Here is a 24,733-nt window from a genome sequence, read left to right on the forward strand (position 1 = left end):
AAAAAGTGAGCATTTTTACTGGAGCAATTAAGTGCAAGTGGGTGCTCTAGGGCACTACAGACATAGCAGGGTATGTGGTTTGAACCAGCAACCTTCCCATTAGAAGGCCAGCTCCTTAATTTCCATGGTATTTTCTATCAATTACAGCCCAAGCTGCCTTTATAACTAAAACATCAATAAGGCATGTGTCATCTGGTATAAAAATATAATGCAAGTATTGTTCTAACCCTCAAAAGGGTTATACATTCCCAAAGGCCATGAACCAAGGATGAGATTAATAGTTCCATCTGAAAACTTCGGCTATTTTTCAAAACAACTTTAATAACGCAGCCATAATACAAAACACTGCAACTTCAGGAAAGTATTTATCACATGGATAAATGCTTGTAAATGCTTGATGAGTGCATCAGCTTGTATCAATACATACATACATACTAAGTACAAATGAGCAGAAGTGAGGAATTTCACTACATGACACTGAGGTCACTATGTTCATTTGTAACGGGTGATCAAAAATATCAGATATATAGTAGTAGAGTCCAACATGTACAGTATGGGGTCAGTGAAAAGTCACCGCATTTTATTCCGTCTCATTGCTGCCGAGCACAAGCTGACCCAGATACACAAATATATATACACACACCCACAACGACTCTTGTACATTCCTCCACTGGCATGAAAATTCAAAACTGCTGCATGATGAGCCTCTTCTTTGCATCATGAGAGAACTTGTTGGAGCGGAACAGCTCACTGTCGTAGAACGCTGATAAGTTATGAATGTTGATCTGCCTGGCCTAAGAGAACAGGAAGAAAGGGGTTGCGTTAATCCCACAAATTTGCATAATTGTGTGGAAAATAGCAGGACTTTTCAACAGCACATCTTAATGCGAGACAACACATCCAATTCTGCCTGAATTCAATCCCTCCTTTCACTGTCGGATTCCACCGCTGTAAACCTGAACCGATCAGAAATTCCGGGAAACGTCAGGAAAGCCGTTTCGCAGCGCTGCTGTTTTGAAAGCATGAGTCTCAAAACACACACAATGGTATGTAAAATGGGAGTGTAAACAGTCATCCACAAGAAAGCAAATGCAGCAAGCTCAAAAATAAATTAAAATTAAAAATAAATTTCCCCTATAATATATAGGGAAAGTTATCCAACTAGCTTCTGGGCTTTAAGGCAAGTGCTCTATAACTACGGCGAAGACTTGCATGAGTGATTTAAAGAACTTAAAAAAAGGAAAAAGAGGCCCTTCGCAGCGATATTCTGACTATGAGTGTTAATGAAGGCCTGAGGCTATACAACACATATCTGGAGCTTCCTGCTCAGGTGTCAGCATACCTTGTCGACCAGGTCCTTCTCAGGGACCTCGATGGTGTCTTGCTGGGCACCGTAGCGGTTGCGCTGGTAAGTCACCTGCTCTGCCACCAGCTGCTTCAGGATGAACAGTAGCAGCTCATTATTGTCCCGTCGGAAGGCCAGGTAACGTGCAAACGTCTGTCGAGAAATGGAGCAAGAATTTAAAAAAAAAAAAAAAAAAAAAAAAGTAGGGAGGATTGTTTAAAAAGGCCTCAAAAACAAATTCCTGCAGATGGTCTGAAAAAAATTTCAAAGATTTTCCACTAAATTCACTTAAGCAGCATCTCCGGCCTGTAATCTTAATCCCGATTTTTTTGATCTATGGAATTCAACACGATCAACTTCCGACAGGGCTGCCCGGGATAAATACCCACCTTCCTCATGCTCCTCATGACACTGAACTTCTGTGTGTCGATGAAACTCTCCAGCATGACTCGTATGGCCATGTTGACGTCATCCTCCAGTACATAATCCCGCAGGTGCATCCGGGCGTGAGCCTCCGCCATACGGATCATCGACTCGATGTGACGAACCGTGATGGGAATGCTGCCAGTGGCCTGAGACGGAAGTCAGACGAAACGTGTGAAATTCAGAAGAATAAATTGATGCAGTCCCCCTGACTCATTTTAGATTTTTCTATTCCCAGTATTTAGCAAACAACTCAGACTGTAAAATTAGGCAGAGGTAGGATTCTTCTAATGCTGCCACTAGACAGAGACAAGTATAGCCACATCTATATATTTATATATATTTATATATATACACACACACACACATTTTCAGAACCGCTTGTCCCATACGGGGTCACGGGGAACCAGAGCCTACCGGGCAACACAGGGCGTAAGGCCGGAGGGGGAGGGGACACACCCAGGACGGGACGCCAGTCCGTCGCAAGGTACCCCAAGCGGGACTCGAACCCCAGACCCACCGGACAGCAGGACTGTGGCCCAACCCACTGCGCCACCGCACCCCCCCTTATATATATATATATATATATATATATATATATATATATATATATATATATATATAAAAATGTAAAATTGTCTAAATTCTGCAATCACAACAATATTTAAATGTCAAACATAGAATCTAAATCACAAGATAAATAGCAGACTTTACAAACAAGCCATGAACATGTTAAGTCCTAAACATAAAAACACAAATAACACAAATATTCTAAGAATTTTTACAGCTACCGGTCAGATTCGAAATTAACTGGTGAAATCTGACCTGGATGCATTCAAGTATTTACTATACTTTGTGGCTCCTTCCCAGCTTCCCTCCAATCTCACCATGGACTCCTTGCGCAGGTCACTGTAGATGCGGGCCACCTTGTCCTGGTCCATCTGGTTGAGCTTGGGCCGCACGCGTTCCTTGGCGTATATGATGTACTTCTTGAGCAGCTCTTGAGGGATGGGCGGCACATCTGACGTGTTGGGCAGCACCACCTCCTCCAGTTCCGCCGCACCACCCTCTTTATTGCTAGGGTGGTGCTTTATGTGGCTGCCCACCACAAAGCGAGCCAGCATCTCATCCTTGGGGGAAAGCAATAATCAGTACTGAAACATGGTAGGGAAACCTTTGCGAATCGGGGTTTAGAGATAAATACAGGGAAAGGGATCACTGCAGTGGCGCAAAAAAAAAAGAAAATTATAAAAATAAAAAAAAAAAAAAAAAGAAAAAATTTGCTCACCTGAACAGCGTCCACGGTGTCTCTGACCACACAGAGGACATCAAAACGGGACACAATGGGTTCCGATAAGTCCACGTTTTCGGAGAAGGTAAGGGAGGGATCGTATCGGCCTCCTGCAACATGAAGAAATGGAATCGAGCGGTCAGCCGACGAAGTTACGGATTTGGCAAAACAAATTGCTGCTACAAAGCAAAGCTACAAACCAATAGGGTTGGCAGCAGCAATGACTGTGCATCGGGCTTGTAGGGAGGTGACAATGCCAGCCTTGGAGATAGAGATGCTCTGCTGTTCCATGGCCTCATGGATACTTGTTCTGTCCTGGTCATTCATCTGCAGGTGTTTTCAGAAGGTTAACTTCCTTGTCAAAGACTGACCATCTGGATAACCCAATAAATGTATACATGCAGCATCCACTAAATCAGTCATCAGTAATTGCACATCACAAAATGTTTGTTTGCTATAAATCCACAGAAAGTCACAATTTTAAAAGACCCCCCCCAAAGGGATCACTGTTACCAGTCTTCCAAAACAAATCATCCTTTTCCTCTTCCTCACCTTGTCAAACTCATCAATCAAACAGATGCCTCTGTCAGCCAACACCAGAGCACCGGCCTCCAGAGTCCACTCGCGACTGACCGGGTGGCGCTGGACGTAGGCCGTGAGTCCAACAGCTGACGCTCCCTGCCCAGTGGTGAAAATGGCCCGACTGGCCACCTTCTCCACATACTTGAGGAACTGGGACTTGGCTGTGCCTGGATCCCCGCACAATAGCACGTTGATGTCACCTCGCACCTTGTGCTTTCCACCTGACACGGAGAGGGGAGAGTTACTGCGAGGTCACTGCACTCAATGACCAGGGAGCACCGAGCTTTTTCTGTGTACCACCAAGAAAAGGTCAGCAATTACTGCTTTAATGCTTCTAGAACCACCACAATGGAAAATGCCTGTTGCTTGGATTTAAAAAAATAATAAAAAAAAAAGCTAAAACTACTGCTGCAAGAGCTTTTGCTCTGAGTCAGTCTTACGAAAGGTAACCTCACTAGTAGAGACTGTTAAATTCTGCTCACTAAACGCTCCACACTGATGTGAATATAAACTAACGGAAGCACTGCAGGGTAACATAGTGGTTTGAACTGCCGCCTTTGGATCCAAAGGTCACAGGTTTGACTCCCACTCACTGCTGTAGTGCCCTTGAGCAACATACTTACCTTGGAAAAAATACCTCTAGTACAAATTACCCAGCTGTATAAATAGGTATATCAGTGTACATAGTGAGGGGGGGGCACGGTGGCGCAGTGGGTTGGACTGGGTCCTGCTCTCCGGTGGCTCTGGGGTTTGAGTCCTGCTTGGGGTGCCTTGTGACGGACTGGCATCCCATCCTGGGTGTGCCCCCTCCCCCTCCAGCCCTTCACCCTGCTTTGCCAGGTTAGGCTCTGGCTCCCCGTGACCCCATATGGGACGAGCGGTTCAGATGGCGTGAGTGTAAGTAGCTTAAATGTAAGTCACATGGGAGAAAAGCAAGTATAACTGCATACATGTAACCAGGAAGTGTTTTGGTTAAACGAACCATGTCTACAGAGGGACAAATAAACCACCTCAGTCGACTCACCTGGGTTCTTGGGTTCCCCACCAAAGAGAGCGAGAGCAAGAGCCCTTTTGATATCTTCGTGGCCATAGATAGAGGGGCCAATGCTGGCAAATATCTGGGTAGACAGAAGAACATCACGAGTGGCAGGGCTGATGAGCCAATGAGTGAATCTTAGAAGAAGGGACCTCTGCCTCCGGAGGAAGTAAGGCGTTTGAAGAAAGCCCACAAGATCAGGTCTTACCCGCTCTCCGATACGCTCATCTTTAGAGAGTGCGACGATGGCTTTCACATCTTCGTCCGTGAGCTCGGCCACAGCCACACCTTCGTCCTTCCGTGCAACGTGATTGGCCATGATCACTGTGGCAAACACCGGGAAGCCACTGGCCACATTCAGAGAGCCGTCGTAGTTGTTGGTGTAGATTCCGGTTAACTCCTGATCGAGACACAGATGCCACCTTGAGCTTGCAGTGTTTACTGGGGAAAGCCATCAACTGCAACACTTACATTTATTTGTTTAGCTGACACCTTTCTCCAAAGCCACTAAAACATTTGGCTATTTAAAATTATCTGCCCATTCAGACAGCTGTGTAATTTAGGATAAGTAATGTACTCAAGGGCACTCCAGCTGAAAGGGGGATTTGAACCAGCAACCTTCAGATCCAAAGGCAGCAGCTCTAACCCCATGCTACCTACTGCCTGAAAAACTAAATAATCCTGGAGCACTTACTTTCATTCATTTAGCGGATGCATTTCTCCAAAGCAACTTAGCAGTAAACGTAATGATCAAACTCTTCCAACGAGCTGTCAAGCATAGCTTATTTATTAAATTATAGAATTTAACTGTAAGGAAGCTGAATAGGCACTCGGTTTCTCAGTGGGGTACACTGGATGGAGCGATGGGTCAACTCACAATTTCATCCCCGGGTTTGCAGCTGTCCACGAGGTCGGCCAGGAGGATGGCATCCTTGGAGCGCGGGAGCCGGCCAGCTGCCACCTTCCCGGGGCTCTCCTGGATTGTGATGCGCTGGTAGTTCTGGTACACCGTCTAAGAGCGGTAGGGAAGGAGACTGTATTGGCACTCATCTGTGCTCTCCACCCAAACCAAGAACGAGGCTCCCAGAAGCCCAAAGGCTCGGTGCCTGCATCGCCCATCTTTGTTCCATAAAAACCATACTGGTGTAACAGTGTCAGATTACGGTCTGCCTTAATGCAGCTTGTACGCTAAAGCATGAAATGATGAAAAACGGGTGAAGAAACCATGAACAGCAACCATTAAGGGGAATTTAATCAGAATTTGATATATCAAACGGGAGGATAATTTGAAGAGCTCCTTAATGCTCAACTCACCTCCTCCATGTTTATCTCGAAGGGGCCCAGTGACTGACACTCCGGACAGGAGCCGGGCCTGACCTCCTGATTCTGTGACTGGAAAAAGGGCCCGAGGATGAAGTTACATTTGTTGCAGTTGTATTTGACCATTCCCAGCTGGGGCAGGACGCCGGTGCAGCTGGTGACCACTCCGCTGGTGCGGATCAGCTGGTTCAGGTGCAGCTGCCTGCGGGTGCGAAAGGAAGCGTTTGAACGCGGCTTTACACGTCAGCACAGCCGGCCAGCCGCAAACCGTGGTGCACTTTAACACAAAAGCCAACTGTAGACCACTCATCAGCAGGAGCATCCAAGTATAAGACCCTGACAAGCTCCAGATCCAAACCACGACCTACGTGACCAATTGCAACGCAGAAAGGAGCGTTACGTCGTCAAACACATCTGTCTTCCACATAAGCGCCGCAGTTTCCCTGATACACAGGACTCCTTTCTCCAAAAATCGTCGCCATCATCAGAGCTCTAACAGAAATACCAACAGGCAACACCAGTTCCTGTATTTGGAAAGTAATCCATGAATATATATTTGCGATAATCTTTGAGAATAACGATACAGGCAGAGCTGGAGGTCAGTAAAATATTCAATAGGGAAGGGAGGGAAGCCCTGTAACCCAACAAGCCATCTGAGGATGGGAGTTGTCAACACCACATAAATACCACTAACGTCAGATGCTCAGTGGTCCCTTCCGTCTCTACCTGAGAGAGCGCAGCTCCTCCACCAGAGGCAGGTTGCAGATGCGGACGTGGATTTCATGGGTGATGCGATCGTACTTGGGATACATGGCCAACACGACCTCCTTGGCGGCTTCGTCAAAGATCTTCAGCATCTCGGTGGGCGCCTCCGGCAGGAAATAAGCCAGAACGTGCTCACGGGCGGCCAGGTCCTCGTAGTTCACCACCAGGCTCTCCTTGTTTTCTGAGCATCCCAGGAGGAAACGTTCATAGGTTGTCACTCCGCCGGTCTCAAGGCAAGTTTTAATGCAACTGCACTTCGACGCCAAGAATCACCTCAATTTTACCAAACTAAATTGATCTAAAGCAAATATCTACTTAAAATGCGGGTAAAGATATGAGAAGCAGAAGAATAATCATACAAGGTTAACCACAATATGGGTGGCTTCCTTTGTCACCTTTGCACATATCGCAGATCTTCTCCTTAAAGACATTGTGCCCATGCTCATCCACATGGGTGCGCAGGAAGTTTTTAAAGCGGTGGTAGATCTCCAGCCGAGGTGCAGCCATAGACACCCACTCGCGCACCGAGTGGCCCTTCATGTCCTCCAGGTTCTCTATACTTTCGATCATCTCTTCGTCTTCGCCCTCGACTCCGGCTCCCTCCGCGGCGCGTTCGGCCAGGCGCCTCTTCCTCGCTGGCCGGTCTTCGTCCTCATCCTCGCTGTCTGCGGGCAAAAAGGGAAAACAATGTTAGGGATACCGCTCACTCTCAAAAAAAGCACTTACTGTGAACTTTGATATTTATTCTTGGTGACTTTAAACATTTCGGCTTCAAACTGCGACTCCAGAAAGAGATGCAGTCATAAAATTGTTATGCTTTTTTAAAGTGGCCACACACACAAAATGATGACAACTTTTAAAGAACCAGTGACACAGAGACTCTTAGATAAGTGACAGCTGTTGAGACCCACTTATAAACAACCAGGACAGGTTGTTTTCTCCAAGCCAATCTGACAAAGTCCCTCACCGTACAGCAGCCCCCTCCTCATGCGGCCCTGCATCCTGTCCCGGGCGCGCATGGCTGCCTCGGCTGCGGCCCGGGCGCCCGGGGACAATTCCGACAGGTCTTCATCGTCATCCAAGCCCTCCGCCTCATAGACGTCGAGCTGAGGGATGGGTCGATAGTCCCTGTGCAGGGAGAGACACGAAGCTCAAGGCACAGCCATCTTTCAGTACTGTCTTTGAAAGGTCAGCTTCAACCATTGACGTTTATTCACTTAGCCGATGCTTTTCTCTAACACGAATTGCAACGATTTACCATTTTATAGAGCTGGGTAATTATTGGAGAAATTCAGTGTAGGTACCTTGCTTATGAATATTAGAGCGGCATTTGAACTTACACATCCGAGTCCAGACACAGCAGTGCTAACCACTGCACCCCACCCCCCCTCCTCATTTAAAATACAGTTGAAGAAAATACATTTGAAAGTAGATTAAAAAAACATTATTAACTATCTAGCGGGGTGGTAGATACAAGTAATAAATAGAAATAGTAAAATATCTGACACAGATCACTTTGCACAGGCAAAGATCCCTTGCAAAAATCTGTCACTGACCTCTCCATCCCATCACCGATGAGCTCTTCCCCATCATCTTCTTCATCCTCGGGCAACGTTCCTTCGCCGAGCAGCTCGGACTCATCCTCAAAGGGGGGCAGGTCTCGTCCTGGACTCGAGGTCAGGTCCCCCCTCCTGGAGCCCCGGCTGGGGCTGGTCGCCACATGGTATGACTCGGATGAATCCTGGGTAGATTTCAAATTAAATTATTACATGATTTTTAAAGAGGTGCTGCGCTGGTAAAATATACAGAAGGCTCTGGGTTCGAATCCTGTTCCTGCTGTCACATCAAAGGAATTACTCTGAGTTGGTAAAATAAAATACCCAGCTATATAAATGTGTAAATTATAAGACTTGTAGTTGTATCTAGCATCGTACGTCAGATAAATAAAAGATACATTTTGTTTCACCACGCGCGTAGCCGGATATATCATATGATATAATCGAATGAAGTAGAACTTTGAGAAGTGAACCAAAGGACCCTCCTTGTTCGCTCAAGGGAAGACAACAGAACAGAAGGTAATGTGATGTTAGCGCTGCGATCTGCGCTCTTCGTGGCCACGCGGGTCACTATACAGGACACATGATGATGTAACAAAGCGCAAGTAGCAATAAAAAAGTAACAACCTCATTTAAAAAAAAAAACAGTTAAGCAGAATGATCGATAAAATAACTTTTACACAGCATAGCACTGCTTATTCTGGATAATAAAATATGTACTTAACACATATTATATCTACTCACAGCCATTATGCGAGCTTTTGTTCCGCAGCTCCCTCTTCGCAAATGTCTTCAGTCCTGCTGCGCCGTTTCGCGCGAAATCTTCACGTGATTCAAAAGCCCGCGAAAATTCATGAATATGTAGCAGCGCGATGACGTATTGCAGGTTTGTGATGAGGAAGGAAGTTGCCAGATCAGGGGAGTTCTGAGACAAAGATGGCGGCTGTGTATTTTTGGGAAAATTTATCGAAAAAACTCTATATTAAATGGCCCTAAAACTGCATTACTGGTTGCTTCACTCATCCACTTCTGGCATACTTCGACCATTGCATTTTTTTTCACAACACAAACGAAAGGTGTCCCAACAACACACATTAGGGGAATTGGGGGATTTCCTGACCGTGCCTGGCAACCGGAGTTCGTCCGCTGCGCTCGAACTGGGGTTTAATGGTCATGCGCGATTCTGGCGGAGCGGCGGGCATATTCCGAATTACACAGTTAAGAGCCACAGCACGCAAATATTGAAATAAAGTATAACATTTAAAACATTGTGTAGTTATTACGAGGGCAGGTGGCTATTGCATAATGCTTGAAGTTGGCCCAAGGTTTATTGTACTTTACACGGTGTCCCCTCTCTGTTGGACCCATCATGTCCTCATCATGTCCTCTGCTCCTTGTAAGAACTGCAATAACGACCCGTTACTAATGCTACAGTGCTCATTTACTCTGATTTACCTTTATGTAAGATGAACCTGGTGAATTCTTCGTGATGCTAGTAAATGCTCCATGTTTCAGTCCGGAAAGCAAAAAGGAAATAGTAAAACTACTATTACTAAGTAAATAAATGCAGCTATTTATTCTCGTGAGAGGGAAAGCTGCTTGTGTGTCCTCACTGTTTCAGACAGGTAATTAAAGCTCTAGAATACATGGAACAAATTCTGAACTGACAAATGTTTTGGCACACTAGCAATTTACACATTTAATTTTTAAAGATGCATTATTAAATATTAAAAATAAATATAGTATTCATGATTATACTTCCCTTTTTCCTGCTTTTGTTCTGTCCTGTATAATAAAATATCTATTTGGAATAAGTTTTTCTTTTAAATATATTTAGGTTGATCCCCCCCCCATCTGTGTGACACTGAGTACTGGGGAACTCAATTACAGCTCAATTCTTACCAGATTAAAGATGCAAGAAGCAATCACTTTTACAGTTGTATTTTTTGTGTTTTGAAGGAAGCATTTATTATGATGATGACTTCGGTTGAGCTGCTACTGGGGGACAGTCCTTTAGAGTATGTTGGTGTGGGGAAGACAGGGGTCAGTTATATTTTTTGAAGCCAGAAAGGGATTGTTATGGGAAAGACTTTGTCTTGACAATGTGTTTTATGTAATGGTTGCTTAGTAACTTTGTTGACCAACTGTAGGAAAATGGTGTTGGGTTTGTTGGATTGTGGATTTTAATGTATTGTTTTGGTTGTGTATTATTGATAACTTTACCAAATAAAGTTTAATTAAAAAAAAAAATTCTTACTGCAGGTTTATCTAATTCTGCTTCACATCACATTTCCATAGCCTGGTGGATCGATGCCTCAACGAGAGAGAATGTGGAATCTCTGATACCAAGCAGAAAGGGTGTGTTTCCCTGATGTATGGATGAGCGACCCATTGTAAAGTAGTGTATCTAGCAGTGCAAGTCACCTTGGTGAATAAGGTATGTGGGCTGATAACACTATATAGTATCTATTTGAAGTCGCTTTGGAGAAAAGCATCTGCTAAATAAATGAATGTAAGCACACAGCTTTAAATATGCAAGTCTCACTGCACCACGTGGAGATCCCATAGAGGATTCAAAAAACCACCCCTCTCTCTGCCGACGAACTGCATCCTGCATGCACTCAACTGATATTGAGGTGGCACTTGTACTGCAATTAGCTGAAAGGTCCAGAAAAATACTACGTTCGGATGTCACAGAACAATTCCTATGATGACTCTGGTGGCAGAAATTCCAGGCAGAGTCACAGTAATTAAAGGTTAAATTGTACACTTCATTTGACCTTTGCAGTTTATACCACTTTTTTCCCTACATTCGCTTATCAGCTTTAAAAAAAAAAAAAAACTATCTTGACATTGCAATTACTACAATAATAATGTAAAGTTGTGTATCATTTATTTTGATATTATTTTAAAATAGCACTATTATACCACCCAGGGCATTACAGATATGCAGAAGATCATTAATTTTATTACCGTTGTTTTATCTTTCATTGGACCACTCCAGTCACACTTTGCCATTATTCAATTACTTTTAAAAAGTAAATACAATAGAGGTAGAGTTATGGCAAATGCAGTGTAAGTCAAAACTGTGTTGTACACACTAGTCTTATTAATCTGGGATTTAAGCCTCTTTTCGGTTTGGGCCAGTCCTTGCATGACACCCTCAGCATCAAAGACATGCACATGCGCATCCTCTGGACTTATAACTGGCTTCTCTAGAATAGGGCGACTATCAAATGCCCTTTTCACTGCCTGGAGTTCAGACTGCATCTTGCCAACTGTCTGTTCCAGCTGAACTAGTGGTGGCTTGAGGCCTTCCATTAGAGTCTGGGCTTTCTGGGTTGACAGTAGGATGTCCTTGAGCACTGAGTGGGCATCACTTGGAAGGGGGCTTTGGGAGATGGTAGAAGGCACTGGGACAGGTAAGGTCTTGGCTCCTTTATCCTCTGTCCTTTCCAAAAGAGATCCTCTCAGGGTGTTGATAAGGCCCCTGAGCTCCTCCTGCTGAGTCTTATACAGACTGTCCTGCACTTTGATGGCTTCCTGTAGACTCACTGGTCCTTTCTGTGCCTCCAGCAGCAAGTTCTTCAGCTCTTGGAGGCGTACCCTGTTAACATACGTGGAGCCCATGACCCCTATCAAAGCCCCCAGGACAGAACCAATGACAGACCAGTTCTTGGTTCGTTCTGCCCGAGCTCGCTCCTTCTCATGGCTTTCACGCACTGCGGCTGAAAACAGAGCAAACTTCTCCCTCTCTGCCTCCTCTGCATTTTCGTAGGTTGTTCGCAGACGCCGTTCCTCCTACAGATAGAGAAAAGAAAGTAGTTCTACCAAAAGTTGACTGTAGTTCAACAAGCTCACATATATGTAAAAATCACAGTCAAAAACCATTACTTGCACAGTGTTTTCTACCAACACAACTTACCTGCAGCAGCTTATGTTCCAGAGTTGCCAGCTCCAAGTAGTGTGCCTCCTCACGGGAAACACGGTCCAGTCTGTCTCTCACCTCCTTCAGCCTCCCTTGCAGAGTTTCCAAACTCCCATGTGCCTCACGAACCATCCCTCTTGCCACCATAAATGCCTTCTCCGCCTAATAAAAACATCAGTTTTGTCCAAGCGAAGAAAAGCAGAATACCAACAGAGCAAAGACAGTGTCACTACACTCAGTGTGCTGCTTGGACCTTCACTTACCTCTGTGACCTTTGTCTGTGCCTCTCTGACTTCAGTGAGGCCCACAAATTCCTCATACTTTTCCCACCAGTAGTTAAGGGTGGCCAAGGCAGTCGTCACTGAATTGTGTCCCCACTGCCTGCCCACCTCAGCTAGACTCCTCAGGCCATCCGCTGTACGTTGTTGTAGCGTCCCTTCTTTCAGTGGTTCTTTCTTTGAACTTTCATGGTGCGTACAGTACAGTCTGCCAGGAAAGACACTGGTCTGGAGGCTTCTGAAGCGAGGAAAGAAGTAGCAGCATTTCCCGTAGCCCCAGGAGAGCACATATCCTCCTCTGTACCTCATTGAAGAGCAGTACGTCGATGCACCGCAGAGCCACGGGACACTTCAGCTGGCCCCTGTTTAAATTCAGCTGCAGATTAGAGTAGACATTTTTCTCCACCATTAACATTAAGACACACAAGACACTGTTAGACATCTAAAAGGACATTTTTGTTGCAAAATGATCAGTGGTGCAATTTATCAAAGCTGTCCACACCTTAAGATCATTTCAATGTGCTGCATATTGGTTGTTTTATTGACATCTACTAATCAATGACCTGTGTGCCCAGCTTTTGCTATCTAACACTATCTATAATAAAAACAATTCAATATGACTTAGGTTTTCTGAAAACACATTTCAGAGCGACAGACACACAAAAGTAAAGAGAAGAGCTTTATTGCTCATTTTTATAACAATTAAACAGTAACATTATAACAATCTCATTAAAATACATATGTACGTGATTTACAACAAAGCCGTATTCTTCTGCAAGAACGAAACAATGTGCAATACACTTGTGAAAAGACACAACTGAAAGACATACCCGGTTATAGCTACCTTGTGTCCAAGCAAATCGAGACAGGCATCTGTTTGGTCACACGCTAACCGTTCAGACGAGCAGAAATAAATGCAGGCGGGCGAAGGATACCTATTTCCGGGTGACCACCGCTTCCTGGGGTCCTTGCAGAGCAGTGATCGGGATCTCTGTGCTCGCAGTACTGCAAAAATGTCTGGCAGAGACGGTAAGAAAATTAAACAGCCCGTAATGATTATTTCTTATTTACAGCGCGACTCTTAATTGTTATTATTTGCTCAGGTTTAATGTATTGTAAGCCCTTCGCAGACGTTCGTTAACTAATTTGGCATGGCATGATGGTGGCATCATCATGAGACACTGCGAGCCGCGCTTGTGGTGGTCGCTCCCCCGTCCTACGACGGCTGTGTGTGTGGACTGTGCAGCGCGTTGCAGCGAGGCTGTGCGTGCCACCTGCACTGCAACGGTTCTCGTGTCAAAAATGCATCTTTACGAGGAAGTGTCGTAATGCGTTTAAGGAAAGCGGGGTGAACGTGAAGCTTGAAATGAAATGTGCGTGGGGAGGCGCATTTCCGATTTCGCCTCATACGCTGCGCGGCACTGGAGCAGAAAGCGCCCCAATCATTGCGATGCCGATGCGATGGCTGCAGTGAGTGAAGTCGACGAGGAGCAGCTCACGCGCAGACGCACGAGAGCTGTGCACGTACAGTATACAGTAATACATTTCCGGACAGTAGTGTGTGGGCAGAGATTTACTAGCAGTAAGTGTCGGGCTCCTTGGCTTGTTGTAAAGACACTGGTGTCATTACTTTTGGACTATTTATCAAATGAGTACATACTGCTTACCACTGGAAACTGAATCTATTGTATTGAGATATGATTATATGAGATGTGCAACTTTGGTTTATTCATTCACCTTTCAAAATTTTAGTATCAATCTGTTGTATTTGTTTAATTTACTTTTCATTATACTATTTATGTGTATTGCTTATGTTGGTGGTATTCCTTTTTGATTTTACCTGGTTTAATGTATGTGGGCTTAAAATATATGAAGAATTTAATGTTTTATAAGAAAAGTTGCATTCGGGCTACCTTGAAGGTGTTTATTAATTGAATACATTTGTAGAATAAATGTTGAATTTAATTTCAAGAATCATAATTATGTGTGGCTTTAGTGGATTAGGGTAGGTTTATCATGCCGAAATAGTCAAGGAAACTGATGAGTCAACAAAGAGGATTAAATATGTCAATAGCTTAGCTGCAAAGGAAGTGTCACAGTACTGCAGTGCTTAGTGTTTATAACTGACCATTCAAGCTGGTTATTGATATCGCTATTGTATTTATGAACTCGTCCACTTATGTCTTGTAGGTGGCAAAAAGAAGCCTCTGAAACAACCCAAGAAACAGACAAAGGAAATGGATGAGGTAAAAGGAACCTTGGTGGCCTATTATCTTCATACAAACTGGACAAGTGTGTAAATCAGATTTCTGGGACTGTAATTAATACTGTGAATTTGATTTATTTTGTGAAGGACTATGTATCTGTCTTGGGTGGATGCACTTGAGCAAAAACTTGGTTCCATATTGAGAGCAGGGCCTCGTAAATGTTGTGCGAGAGGTGATTCATCTGAAGTACATCAAAGTTTATTTGGCCAAGGACCATTTACTGCCCCCAACAGCACGGCCAGCATCACTCCTGTGTATCTCTTGTAGGAGGACATGGCATTTAAACAGAAACAGAAGGAGGAGCAGAAACAGCTGGAGGCCATGAAAGCCAAAGCTGCAGGGAAAGGACCGCTGGGTAAGAGCATTATCACAGCTCTTGAGCTGACACTAGGTGGTAGTGTCGCAGTACCAAGACAGTACATTGTAACTCAGGTGGCCATTCTAGAGTGTTTCACTCCATTAAAGTAATGGAGCGCTTCACTGGCAAGAGTACTCCATTTTGTACACAACTGATATGGAAACAGTGCAAAACTATAAAACATTCTACATTAATTTTTTTCTACAGGACTGTTAAAATATTAAATGTACTATGTGGGGTATCCACAACTTGTCCCCCAGTCTTGCTAAACAGAGATTGTCACTTTTTTTCTGTTCAAATAACTTTCTTACACTTTGAGCTTGTTTTTCTTTTTTGTGTTCCACAGCAAGTGGTGGAATCAAGAAGTCTGGAAAGAAGTGAAATCTTATTTCAAGAAGCGTCTCGTGACCCCCGTCTCAATATGCCTGAGATGTGTTTATTTTTCTGGGTCCATTTTGGAAGACATATTTGAATTACCTAGCTGTTATTCTTTAAAAATGAAAATAAAGTGTTTTTTTTTTCTTTTTTGTATATAAAATGAGTCTTGTCAGTTTCTAAATATTGGTATGGACTTGTCTTGAATTTGTCTTGTTTTCATAAGTGAAAAATGGTTATTGTAGGGTACTTTTTTTTTTTTTTAAGTAGACATGGAGGACAAAATGTAGTTTTAGTATGTAAATCATGTTGTCATTGTAGGAGAACTTATATTTATAAGCAAATGTAAAGTGTACTCAAATCAGTGTGACAAAGTCATCCACAGAACATAACTAAGGAAGTGATAAGAGTATTATATAAAACAGAATAAATCATTCACTTACGGCTTGTCCTGGCCAGGGTCACAGTGGTCTGGGCCCTGGTTCAGTTGCACAAGGCTGTGGGGGGTGGAGTACGCTCTGGATGGAACCTCAGTCCATTGAATGGTAGCCATAAATACACTAGGGACAACTTAGTTACCATTTCCCTCGAACTGCGTGTCTTCAGACTGTGGAAGGAAACCAGAGTAACTCAATGAAACCTATATCCAAATAGCCCAGGTGCCCAAAGAATAGAACAGTTCTGCAGTTTTTGTATTTGGCCTGCTGGAAGAAAAATCAAGTTCCATTTTACCAGGCTGGCAATATTGATATTAAAATTGAAAAGGGAAAGAAAAAACAGCTTATGGTACTTTTTCAAATGGTTGAGGAAAAATAAGACCACAGAGGCTTTGTGGTCTGCATCTATCAGGCAGGAAAGCTGGGGGGTGTTACATCTCTTTACCTTAATAGCACTGGGTTATTTCACGCTCCTGCAGTGCAAGTACAGCCCAAAAGTGGTTCGTAGGGACACTAAGAATCAAACACGTCCCCTGCAGGCCAGCACTGCTGTAGTACATTGGAAAGATGTTCCCTCATCAGCTACCGCATCATTCTCTTTAGGACACACAAGCGCTCGTTCAACATGACATCTGATAGTGCAAGATTAGATAACACTTACTATAAACAGGAAAAATTCACAATATTTACACAGCTATCATTAAAATGACCCACAGGGGTGCACTACCGTGAGGCCATGGGGAGTGGGGCTGGGAGGGGAGGATGATGCAAGTAATTTTACCGTACAATCAAAATACTATGCTTAGGGAAAACCTCCCATTTAACCTCATCTTCAATACAAGACATCAAAATTCAGAGTAAAATTTAAATAGCTAAATTACTGTAACACTAATGAGAATTAATACTAACACTAATTTATAAAATGAGAATTAGATGCCTAACTTCAGGATTTCTAGTTTTAAGCCTTGATCAGTCCCATTTCAAAAATTTTCAATTCTTCATCCCTTCCTGTCTTCTGTCTTGCTTTGTCCTGCCATATTAAATATTTACATGTCAAAGCTCAAGATGTTATTAGTCATTACTGTGAATTTTTAGCTGAGAAATACATATAATCCAATATTAATCCGTGTTTTTTTTCCCATGGAAACTGCTTTTGCTAAAACTCATAATTACACAATTGCAAATCACCTGTCCTATTTTCTAATTTGTCTAAAAAAGAATTGAGAATTTTGAAAATGCTTTGGTTTTATTCTGTTTTTATTGTTTGTTGCAACATAATTTACTCACATTAACTTTAAATTTTGACAGATTTTTTTGGACTCAAATACTGGACTGTCTTCAAGATCAAGTTTTCTTTGTTTATTACTTATAACCAATCAGATAAATCAAAATCAGTCTAAAGGCTTTCAGCCAGAAATCCTCTAATGCATTCATACATCCGCATTTTTCTTGAAGTACCGTATATTCCTGAATTTTCCAGTGAAGACTGAACCTGCAACATTGTCATTACACATCAAGCAGCTATAAAACTCATAAAACTTACTGCAAAGCTAACAGCAATTTTACAAATGCTTTTAAATTGATTTATTTCATTTGCAGAAATCTCATAACTAGACCTTAGTGAAAATATGGGATCTTGCAATCACAGCATGCTTGGAGAGGGGGCGCGGTGGTGCAGTGGGTTTGTCCGGGTCCCGCTCTCTGGTGGGTCTGGGGTTTGAGTCCAGCTTGGGCTGCCTTGTGACGGACTGGCGTCCCGTCCTGGGCGTGTCCCCTCCAGCCTTGCGCTCTGTGTTGCCGGGTTAGGCCCTGGCTCGCCGTGATCCCGCATGGGAGAAGTAGCTTCAGCCAGTGTGTGTGAGGCTCATCCAATTTTAGGCTGCTCTGCATCCTCCACCTGCACCACATACTTCAAGCATCTGCACAAGCAAACAGTAAAGAGCCCTTTATTTCTAGGACATGATTCTTCTGTGGAAATGGTACATAAATGTCGTAGTATTTGCTAATATTTCATTGGCTTTCATTCCCGGGTACGAAACTAATAGGAATTTATTTAATAGGTACTGTTCTCCCATAATCCTGTCGGTGCATTCTTCTGTAAAACAGTCATTTAGCCTCTGGACATGTAGCGGTGATAATCCTTCTCCCTGCTAACAATGCAACACTGGTTTATTGTCTGAATGAAACAGGCTACTCTCTTCATTTTCTCTTAGGAAATACCACAGAAGAGAAATATCCCATCCTGCTAAACAGTGTACCTCACACAAAACATTGGCTAGGTCTTAACTATGGAATTATAATAATTCAATAATTTAATTACAGAAATTCTTGCTTTGATATTCCAGATCCATTCGTCCATTTCTAATAACTGCTTGCCCTGATCGGGTCGCGGTGATCCGGAGCCTATCCTGGAAGCATTGAACGCAAGGCTGAAAGGGGGGGGGGGGGGGGGGGGTTACACCCTGGACGGGGCACCAGTCCATTGCAGGATGACATTCCAAATATAAACTACTTAATACACATCAACAAGATTCCAATGGGGACTTGATAACAGCACTGCAACATAAGGCCGCCAAAGGAAAGGAGGTAACAAAAGACAAGGGGTGAGAGGGATAAATGTATCGTCCAACCGGTTCTTCAACAAGGAAAACGAAGCTCAGGCTCCACCCTGAAGCTGGTATAAAAGTACACCCGTTTGCAGGGAGATGCTTCACTGGCATAAGCCTTGCCATCCAGCCGAAGAGCATCTGCAACCACTGCCACTCCCTCCATCAGCCTCGCTGTGCGTCTGCTATCATGAGTTTAAGGACCAAGCGTATTAGCACCAGCTCCTCAGCGAGGATCCTAGGAAAGCCTGGCGGGTACAGCTATGGCAGCCCCTTCTCCAGCATCTCCACCAGTGGCAGCCCGGGCTTCAGCAGCACCTCTGTCTATGCGGGCACTGGCGGCTCCTCCAGCAGCTCCATCACGGCACTGTCTGTCAACAGGAGCTTGCTGGCCCCTCTCAACCTGGAGATCGACCCCGACATCCATGCCGTCCGCACCCAAGAGAAAGAGCAGATCAAGATCCTCAACAATCGCTTTGCCTCTTTCATCAATAAGGTAAGTCCAAGTACTGTAACCTGTTGCATCGAGGCACAACGTAGGTGATCACAATGGCTCCCATGACTAGCTTCAGGGTACTGGGCAGTGAAGTGACGCTTCTCTAGAAAACGAGAATGAACAAATATGGCAATACCTTCCCTGTCCGGACTTTACTGGAGACACTAAACTGATCTTTTCTGTAAGTGCTTCCCCTTCAGTTTTTAATGTCAATACTAAACGGACAGTGCTAAAATTAACAAACATCTGCAACACTTTCCTCATCTCAATCCAGCAGGTCGGAACAAGGAGAATACATACTATATACAAAAATGTATACAATGCCAGTGAAAAGTGGGTGCACTTGCTAGAAAACTGTTTTTTCCACAAAGTATTCTGTTAACAGGTGTGAGCAAGGAATGAGGCCGCATGAGTTCATAGCTCTCAGACCTGTGGGTGGCTTAAACACTTCTGTCCAATTCATACACAAGTGTGTATAAGTTCCCCAGATGTACATTATACAGTTAAGTGACACATTTGTCCAAAGTGACTTACAATGTTAAGCTACTTACAGTTATTTACACATTTATACAGATGGGTAATTTTACTGGAGCAATTCAGGGTAAGTACCTTGCTCACAGGAAATACTGCTGGAAATGAGATTCAAACCTGCAACCTTTGGGTCTAAAGACAGCAGCTCTAACCACTACATTACCAGCTGTCCCAAAACTGAAAAGCCTTTATGCTAAAATACAAACCCCATTAAAATGGTCACAGTTACTTCAGCAGTTAACATTAGTGATCAGCACAACATAAGAAAGCAGTTTCTCTTTATTAATTACTTTAATACCGTATGGTTGTATCCCTGCACTCCTGCAGCTCTTTTGTACCTATTACACCCTGGAAACTTAAATGCTAACTATGCATATACTCATTAATTTAAATAAAGCATAAACATTATTTAATGCAGAAAAAAAAACAAAGAGTAAAGACATCACTAGAAACATCCAACCATTGCCAAGAACTGTTTGTCCCAAGTTGGGTTAGGATCAGCCTTGCCCAATGGCGCAGGGACGAGGGGGATGCACCCAGGAGAGGATGCCAGTTTGTTGCAGGGCACCACAAGCAGGGCTTGAACCCCAGACCCACCACACAGCATCCACTGGTTGAACCTGCTGTGCCACCACATCCACCTTCAGCGGAAACAATGCAAATGAATTCACACTTAGCGGAAATGTCAATAGTGATTACGGGTAAAATGAGAAAAAGACATACAATGGAGGTTGAACGCTGAACAAGCCAAGCAATAAGTGTGAAAAAGAGCGCATGGTGGCTCTAATTTTTCTGTGTTGGTGAGGCACGCAAAATCCAAATTTGGTACTTGTAAATCCGAAGAAATACCTTGCAGCCAAAATAGCCAAAATGAAAGCCCTCATAAAGTAGAATTCTCGTAACGCGAATGGTTGTACATCAAGGTATGAACGTGGTGTATGTATAATGTAACATAAAACATTTTATAATGAGGTCAAACATAACAACAGCAGGTCAAATTTAATTTAGGTGGCCACCTGAAACCTGGACAAAGGGCAACAAAGGTAGGGTATTGTGTCTTCTCATGTGAAACAGGTGTAACACAATAGCGTTGCTCCAGGCCTGAAATACTTACTGAGAGCATTGAGTACCTGCTGCCATTATTCCAAAGTCGACCAGCGCCTACTGGTACCAGAGCTCTGCCACACGGCACTAAATCTCTTTTTAGCCATACTCTATTGTCAGCTTTCAGTTAGCGCTTCATTGCAGATCAAGCCTTTCTTTACAATTTGAGAGGTATAATTGTTCTAATTGCAAGTGAAATGCAATGTTAACAATGATGAAAGTGTCACAATGGCGTTTCACAAGCGTTTCAGTCCCAGCATTCATATCCGCAGCCCGGAAGCTGTGAAACGCCACAGCTACCTGCTGTGCCACCATGCGGCCTCTGTCCAAAATTACTCGTATACACTTCATTTGATGTATTATCTTTTTAAACCACTAACAGAATTTTCCATTCAGCCAAAACAGACTTAAAACGTCCCTCTTATTTAAGCATTTGTTTTGCAGGATTATAACTATCTTGGGATGTGCCCGTATCTCTCGATCAGGTCCGCTTTTTGGAGCAACAAAACAAAATGCTGGAGACCAAATTGGAGCTAGTCAGGGGACAGAGCACGGGCCGCTCCAACATCGAGCCCCTCTTTGAAGTGTACATCGCTAACATACGACGCCAGCTGGACGTGGTCAACAATGACAAGACCAAGCTGGACAGAGAGCTGAAGAACATGCAGGGGCTGGTGGAGGACTTCAAACAAAAGTACGGGTCCAACTTCTGAAATGAAATTATAAATAAGAGACAGGCAAACATCAGTGTAAGGGCAGCAAAGCTGCTATGCGTCCAAGTCCTGAGATGAGCACACGTACTCAGCCTGGCACTCTTCAGTAACACCATCAAGCAATATAAATTATTACAATGTTAAATCGCAAATTGTACTCTTTAAAAACACTGTATAATGTTAATGTTTTCATTTATAACGTTTACACACATCTTTTGTTCTGCTGCAGATAAATCCCTCTACTTTTTATTTTCCCCACTTTGATCCAGGTATGAAGATGAAATTAATAAGAGAAATGGCCTAGAAAATGACTTTGTGGTGCTGAAAAAGGTAAGCAGCACTTTCTCCTCTTGAGACCAGCATTGTAATCTACACAGGAGAGACCGAATTGTTCTGCTCTTTGCCCGTTTTATATATTGTTTTGTAACCCTGATAGCATTACCACATTTCATTGTGTACTGGTTCAACCACAGTGATCCACCAAAGATCCATGGGATTTGGGAGGTAATTTCACAATACGCTAGACATCAAATGAAGAGCATACAATAGGGCTTCTCAGTAAAGCTGCCCCACCTGAGCAACAATTCCCTTCAGCCTATAGGATTTCACTGGAACAGAAGAGAGAGAAATAAAGTGGTCATCATACCGACAAATATATCAGAAAAACTATTGAAGAGTCCCGTTTCCTCATTTCACGTGTCTTTTAAAAAGCAATTCTTGCACAAACTACATTTGGTGAGGCACCAGCTAGTGTAGTAGTTAGGGCTTGTTGCCTTGTAGTTGAAGGATGTGGGTGTGAATCTCACCTCGTTATTGCACTTTTGACAAAAATATTTACTATGAATCGATAAAGAAAAAGATACCCGGCTGTACAAACTGGTAAATACATGTAATTAGCTTAATAATAATAAGCTTAGCATTATAAGTATCTTCGGGCAAACATTTCCGCTAAATAATGTAGTGTTATTTGTGCCCTCTGTTCCAGGATGTTGACTCTGCTTACCTGGTAAAAGCCGATCTGGCGGACATGGTTGCCAACCTAACCGACGAAATAAATTTCTTGAGGGCAATGTATGAAGAGGTACCACCTGTTTATAAAAAAAAAAAAAAAAAAAATCCTTCGAACAATATTCAAGGTTATATTGTTTTCTGTCAGCTGTAATTACTCTGCTTACAGCAACAATGGGAAAACCAAACCCTTTTTATCCACTATAAAAGAGACTGAGCAGGAGGTACATTAACATGTTGATATTTTTTCATTCACCAGGAGATCCGTGAGCTCCAGTCAGGCGTCAAGGACACTTCTGTTATTGTGCAAATGGACAATTCCCGAGACCTTAACATGGATCAGATCGTGGCGGAGGTGAAGGCTCAGTACGAAGAAATTGCTGCCAAGAGCCGTGAGGAAGCAGAATCCTGGTACAAGAATAAGGTAAAGGATCATGGTTCATTGTTTAGTCCTGCATGGGAGTGTCTGGGGAAACAGCTGAAAGATTTGACTTCTCCAGAGGAAGAAAATGCTTGAATGATAAGCTATATCTTGGCCGATAAGCAGTCAGCACGATGACTTGAGGGCCTCAAAGCTACATCAAAAGGTACAAATTGGGCCACAAAGCATGTCAGTAAAGGGAAAATACTGCACTGCTGTACCTTAAACCAGGCTTTCATTGGTCTGTTTTCTTTCTTACCGTGATCAGTTTGACCAGATGTCTATCCAGGCCAATCAATATAGTGATGAGTTACGCACAACAAAGAGCGAGCTTGCCGAGGTCAACCGTATGATCAGCCGTCTGCAGACTGAGATTGAGGCTGTCAAGGGACAGGTGAGGCTTTAAAGCTGCACCGTCTGTCATAATAATGCCCAATATACTTATGCATCCTTACAGAAAACCATGAAAACCTTGAACCTCAATTTATACTCAAACTATACAGTCTAAACCACGGTCATTTTATATTTTAAACTATGCGTGACCCCAGCACTCAAACTCTTTTCGCGTGGCCTCAGTTCTCCACACACAGCAGTAAGCATCTAAATTGTCTCTCTTTCAAGCGTATGAACTTTGAGAACCAGATCATTGAGGCAGAAGGTCGTGGAGAGCTGGCTATCAAAGATGCCATGGCTCGTGTCCGGGACCTGGAGAAAGCACTGCAAAATGCCAAGCAAGACATGGCCAGGCAGCTGAGGGAGTACCAGGAGCTAATGAACGTCAAACTAGCCCTGGACATCGAGATTGCCACCTACAGGAAGCTGCTGGAGGGAGAGGAGGACAGGTAAGCACACTGGGCTAGAGACAGGGTCCACAGAACTGATGGTCCACCACTTTTTCCTGCAGTACTCTACTCATGAAATCACTATTAAACAGAGGAAAAAAGTAATAATCACAGCAAGCAACTTTCAATAATAGTGTCACAAAGAACATGTTTTCTTCTCAGTACTGTAGACAAAGACTGTATAACCTCTTAACCTTTTCTCTTCAGAATTAAAAAAGAGCCCATTGTCAATATTCAGGCTGTGCCCAACCACAGTAAGTATTAGAGAAGTAAAAAGCAACTATTTGGAAAATCAACTAGAAAGTTTTGAGAGTACCATAGAAACAATTTGATTTTAAAAGTGCTTTGAAGCAGAACAAATCTTTCTTCCTGTCGATTCTATGAACACTCTTCTCTTTCAGCAGTTAACCAATTTCCATCTGCTACTGTAGGCTCCAAACTGGCAAATGAGTACCAGCAGAAAAACAGCTCCTCTAACCCAAAGCTTCTGATTAAGATGGAGACCTGGGACAGCAGGAGACTCAGCTCTAATTAGCAAACTACGCAATGGAAACATGTTATAATTCACAGTTAATACAATATATTCTGTTAACCTCATGCACTAGTATACTAATACTACAAAATCCAATTTAGGTCACTCACATAGTCATACTAGAGTTGACTTGTAGTTCTTAATTTAAAAAAATCAGGTATGTTAGCTATCCTAGATCTAGTTGTACGCATGTGCTTTTCTTGCATTGCTGCTTAGGAACATTTCACAAAGTTATACTGCTACTGCCTACCCAACTCCTCTACTATACACAGCAAGGTTTATCATTCAAAAACGGTAATGTGAAAACATAAATGATCATAACAATAACTGTACAGGTTACACCGAGCTTTCTCTTTTTACACAAACTTTAATTTTTAAAAAACATCAAATGACGAAACTGTCACCCATACCTCATTTTCCAGTACTTGAGTTTCTTTTAGAATTAAAACATCTAGCAAAAATGATAAGAATATGATGGCCAGATAAGCCTTGAGTCTAAGAAAATACTTCAAGATAAGG

The 24,733-nt window shown here is 43.2% G+C and overlaps 4 protein-coding genes across 8 annotated transcripts; 2 read left to right on the plus strand and 2 right to left on the minus strand.

Annotated features, from left to right (window-relative positions):
- Window positions 1-331: 331 nt before the first annotated feature.
- On the minus strand, window positions 332-9,791 carry mcm2 (minichromosome maintenance complex component 2). Of its 2 annotated transcripts, XM_018746852.1 has the most exons (17): window positions 9,774-9,791; window positions 9,063-9,140; window positions 8,319-8,503; window positions 7,730-7,890; window positions 7,158-7,427; window positions 6,724-6,943; window positions 5,992-6,199; window positions 5,555-5,689; window positions 4,886-5,077; window positions 4,666-4,759; window positions 3,612-3,862; window positions 3,260-3,386; window positions 3,057-3,169; window positions 2,656-2,898; window positions 1,735-1,917; window positions 1,343-1,498; window positions 332-794 (listed from the first exon to the last, which is right to left on the minus strand). In XM_018746852.1, the coding sequence occupies exons 2-17, from the start codon at window positions 9,066-9,068 to the stop codon at window positions 684-686; spliced, it is 2,655 nt and encodes an 884-aa protein (XP_018602368.1). In that variant the 5' UTR covers window positions 9,069-9,140; window positions 9,774-9,791; the 3' UTR covers window positions 332-683. The 2 variants fall into 2 exon arrangements, with proteins under 2 accessions (XP_018602368.1, XP_029103666.1); XM_029247833.1 differs by lacking the exon at window positions 9,774-9,791 and having other exon boundaries at window positions 9,063-9,440.
- Window positions 9,792-11,293: 1,502 nt separating this feature from the next.
- On the minus strand, window positions 11,294-13,643 carry ccdc51 (coiled-coil domain containing 51). 4 transcript variants are annotated; one of them, XM_018746876.2, is made up of 4 exons: window positions 13,355-13,409; window positions 12,510-12,900; window positions 12,244-12,408; window positions 11,294-12,119 (listed from the first exon to the last, which is right to left on the minus strand). In XM_018746876.2, exons 2-4 carry the CDS (start codon window positions 12,831-12,833, stop codon window positions 11,340-11,342), a joined length of 1,269 nt encoding a protein of 422 aa, XP_018602392.2. In that variant the 5' UTR covers window positions 12,834-12,900; window positions 13,355-13,409; the 3' UTR covers window positions 11,294-11,339. The 4 variants fall into 4 exon arrangements, with proteins under 4 accessions (XP_018602392.2, XP_018602402.2, XP_018602415.2 ...); XM_018746886.2 differs by having other exon boundaries at window positions 11,340-12,119; window positions 12,510-12,886; window positions 13,355-13,643; XM_018746899.2 differs by having other exon boundaries at window positions 11,340-12,119; window positions 12,510-12,886; window positions 13,369-13,419.
- tma7 (translation machinery associated 7 homolog) lies at window positions 13,485-15,674 on the plus strand. The gene is made up of 4 exons (XM_018746906.1): window positions 13,485-13,553; window positions 14,715-14,770; window positions 15,059-15,146; window positions 15,496-15,674. Exons 1-4 carry the CDS (start codon window positions 13,538-13,540, stop codon window positions 15,528-15,530), a joined length of 195 nt encoding a protein of 64 aa, XP_018602422.1. The 5' UTR covers window positions 13,485-13,537; the 3' UTR covers window positions 15,531-15,674.
- A 3,083-nt stretch (window positions 15,675-18,757) lies between these two features.
- Window positions 18,758-24,217, plus strand: LOC108931185 (keratin, type II cytoskeletal 8). The gene is made up of 9 exons (XM_018746823.2): window positions 18,758-19,063; window positions 21,184-21,392; window positions 21,681-21,741; window positions 22,397-22,492; window positions 22,679-22,843; window positions 23,109-23,234; window positions 23,462-23,682; window positions 23,890-23,936; window positions 24,114-24,217. The coding sequence occupies exons 1-9, from the start codon at window positions 18,758-18,760 to the stop codon at window positions 24,215-24,217; spliced, it is 1,335 nt and encodes a 444-aa protein (XP_018602339.1).
- Window positions 24,218-24,733: the final 516 nt, after the last annotated feature.

The sequence above is a fragment of the Scleropages formosus genome, chromosome 22 (genome assembly GCF_900964775.1).
Source record: "Scleropages formosus chromosome 22, fSclFor1.1, whole genome shotgun sequence".
NCBI classification, from domain to species: Eukaryota; Metazoa; Chordata; class Actinopteri; order Osteoglossiformes; family Osteoglossidae; genus Scleropages; species Scleropages formosus.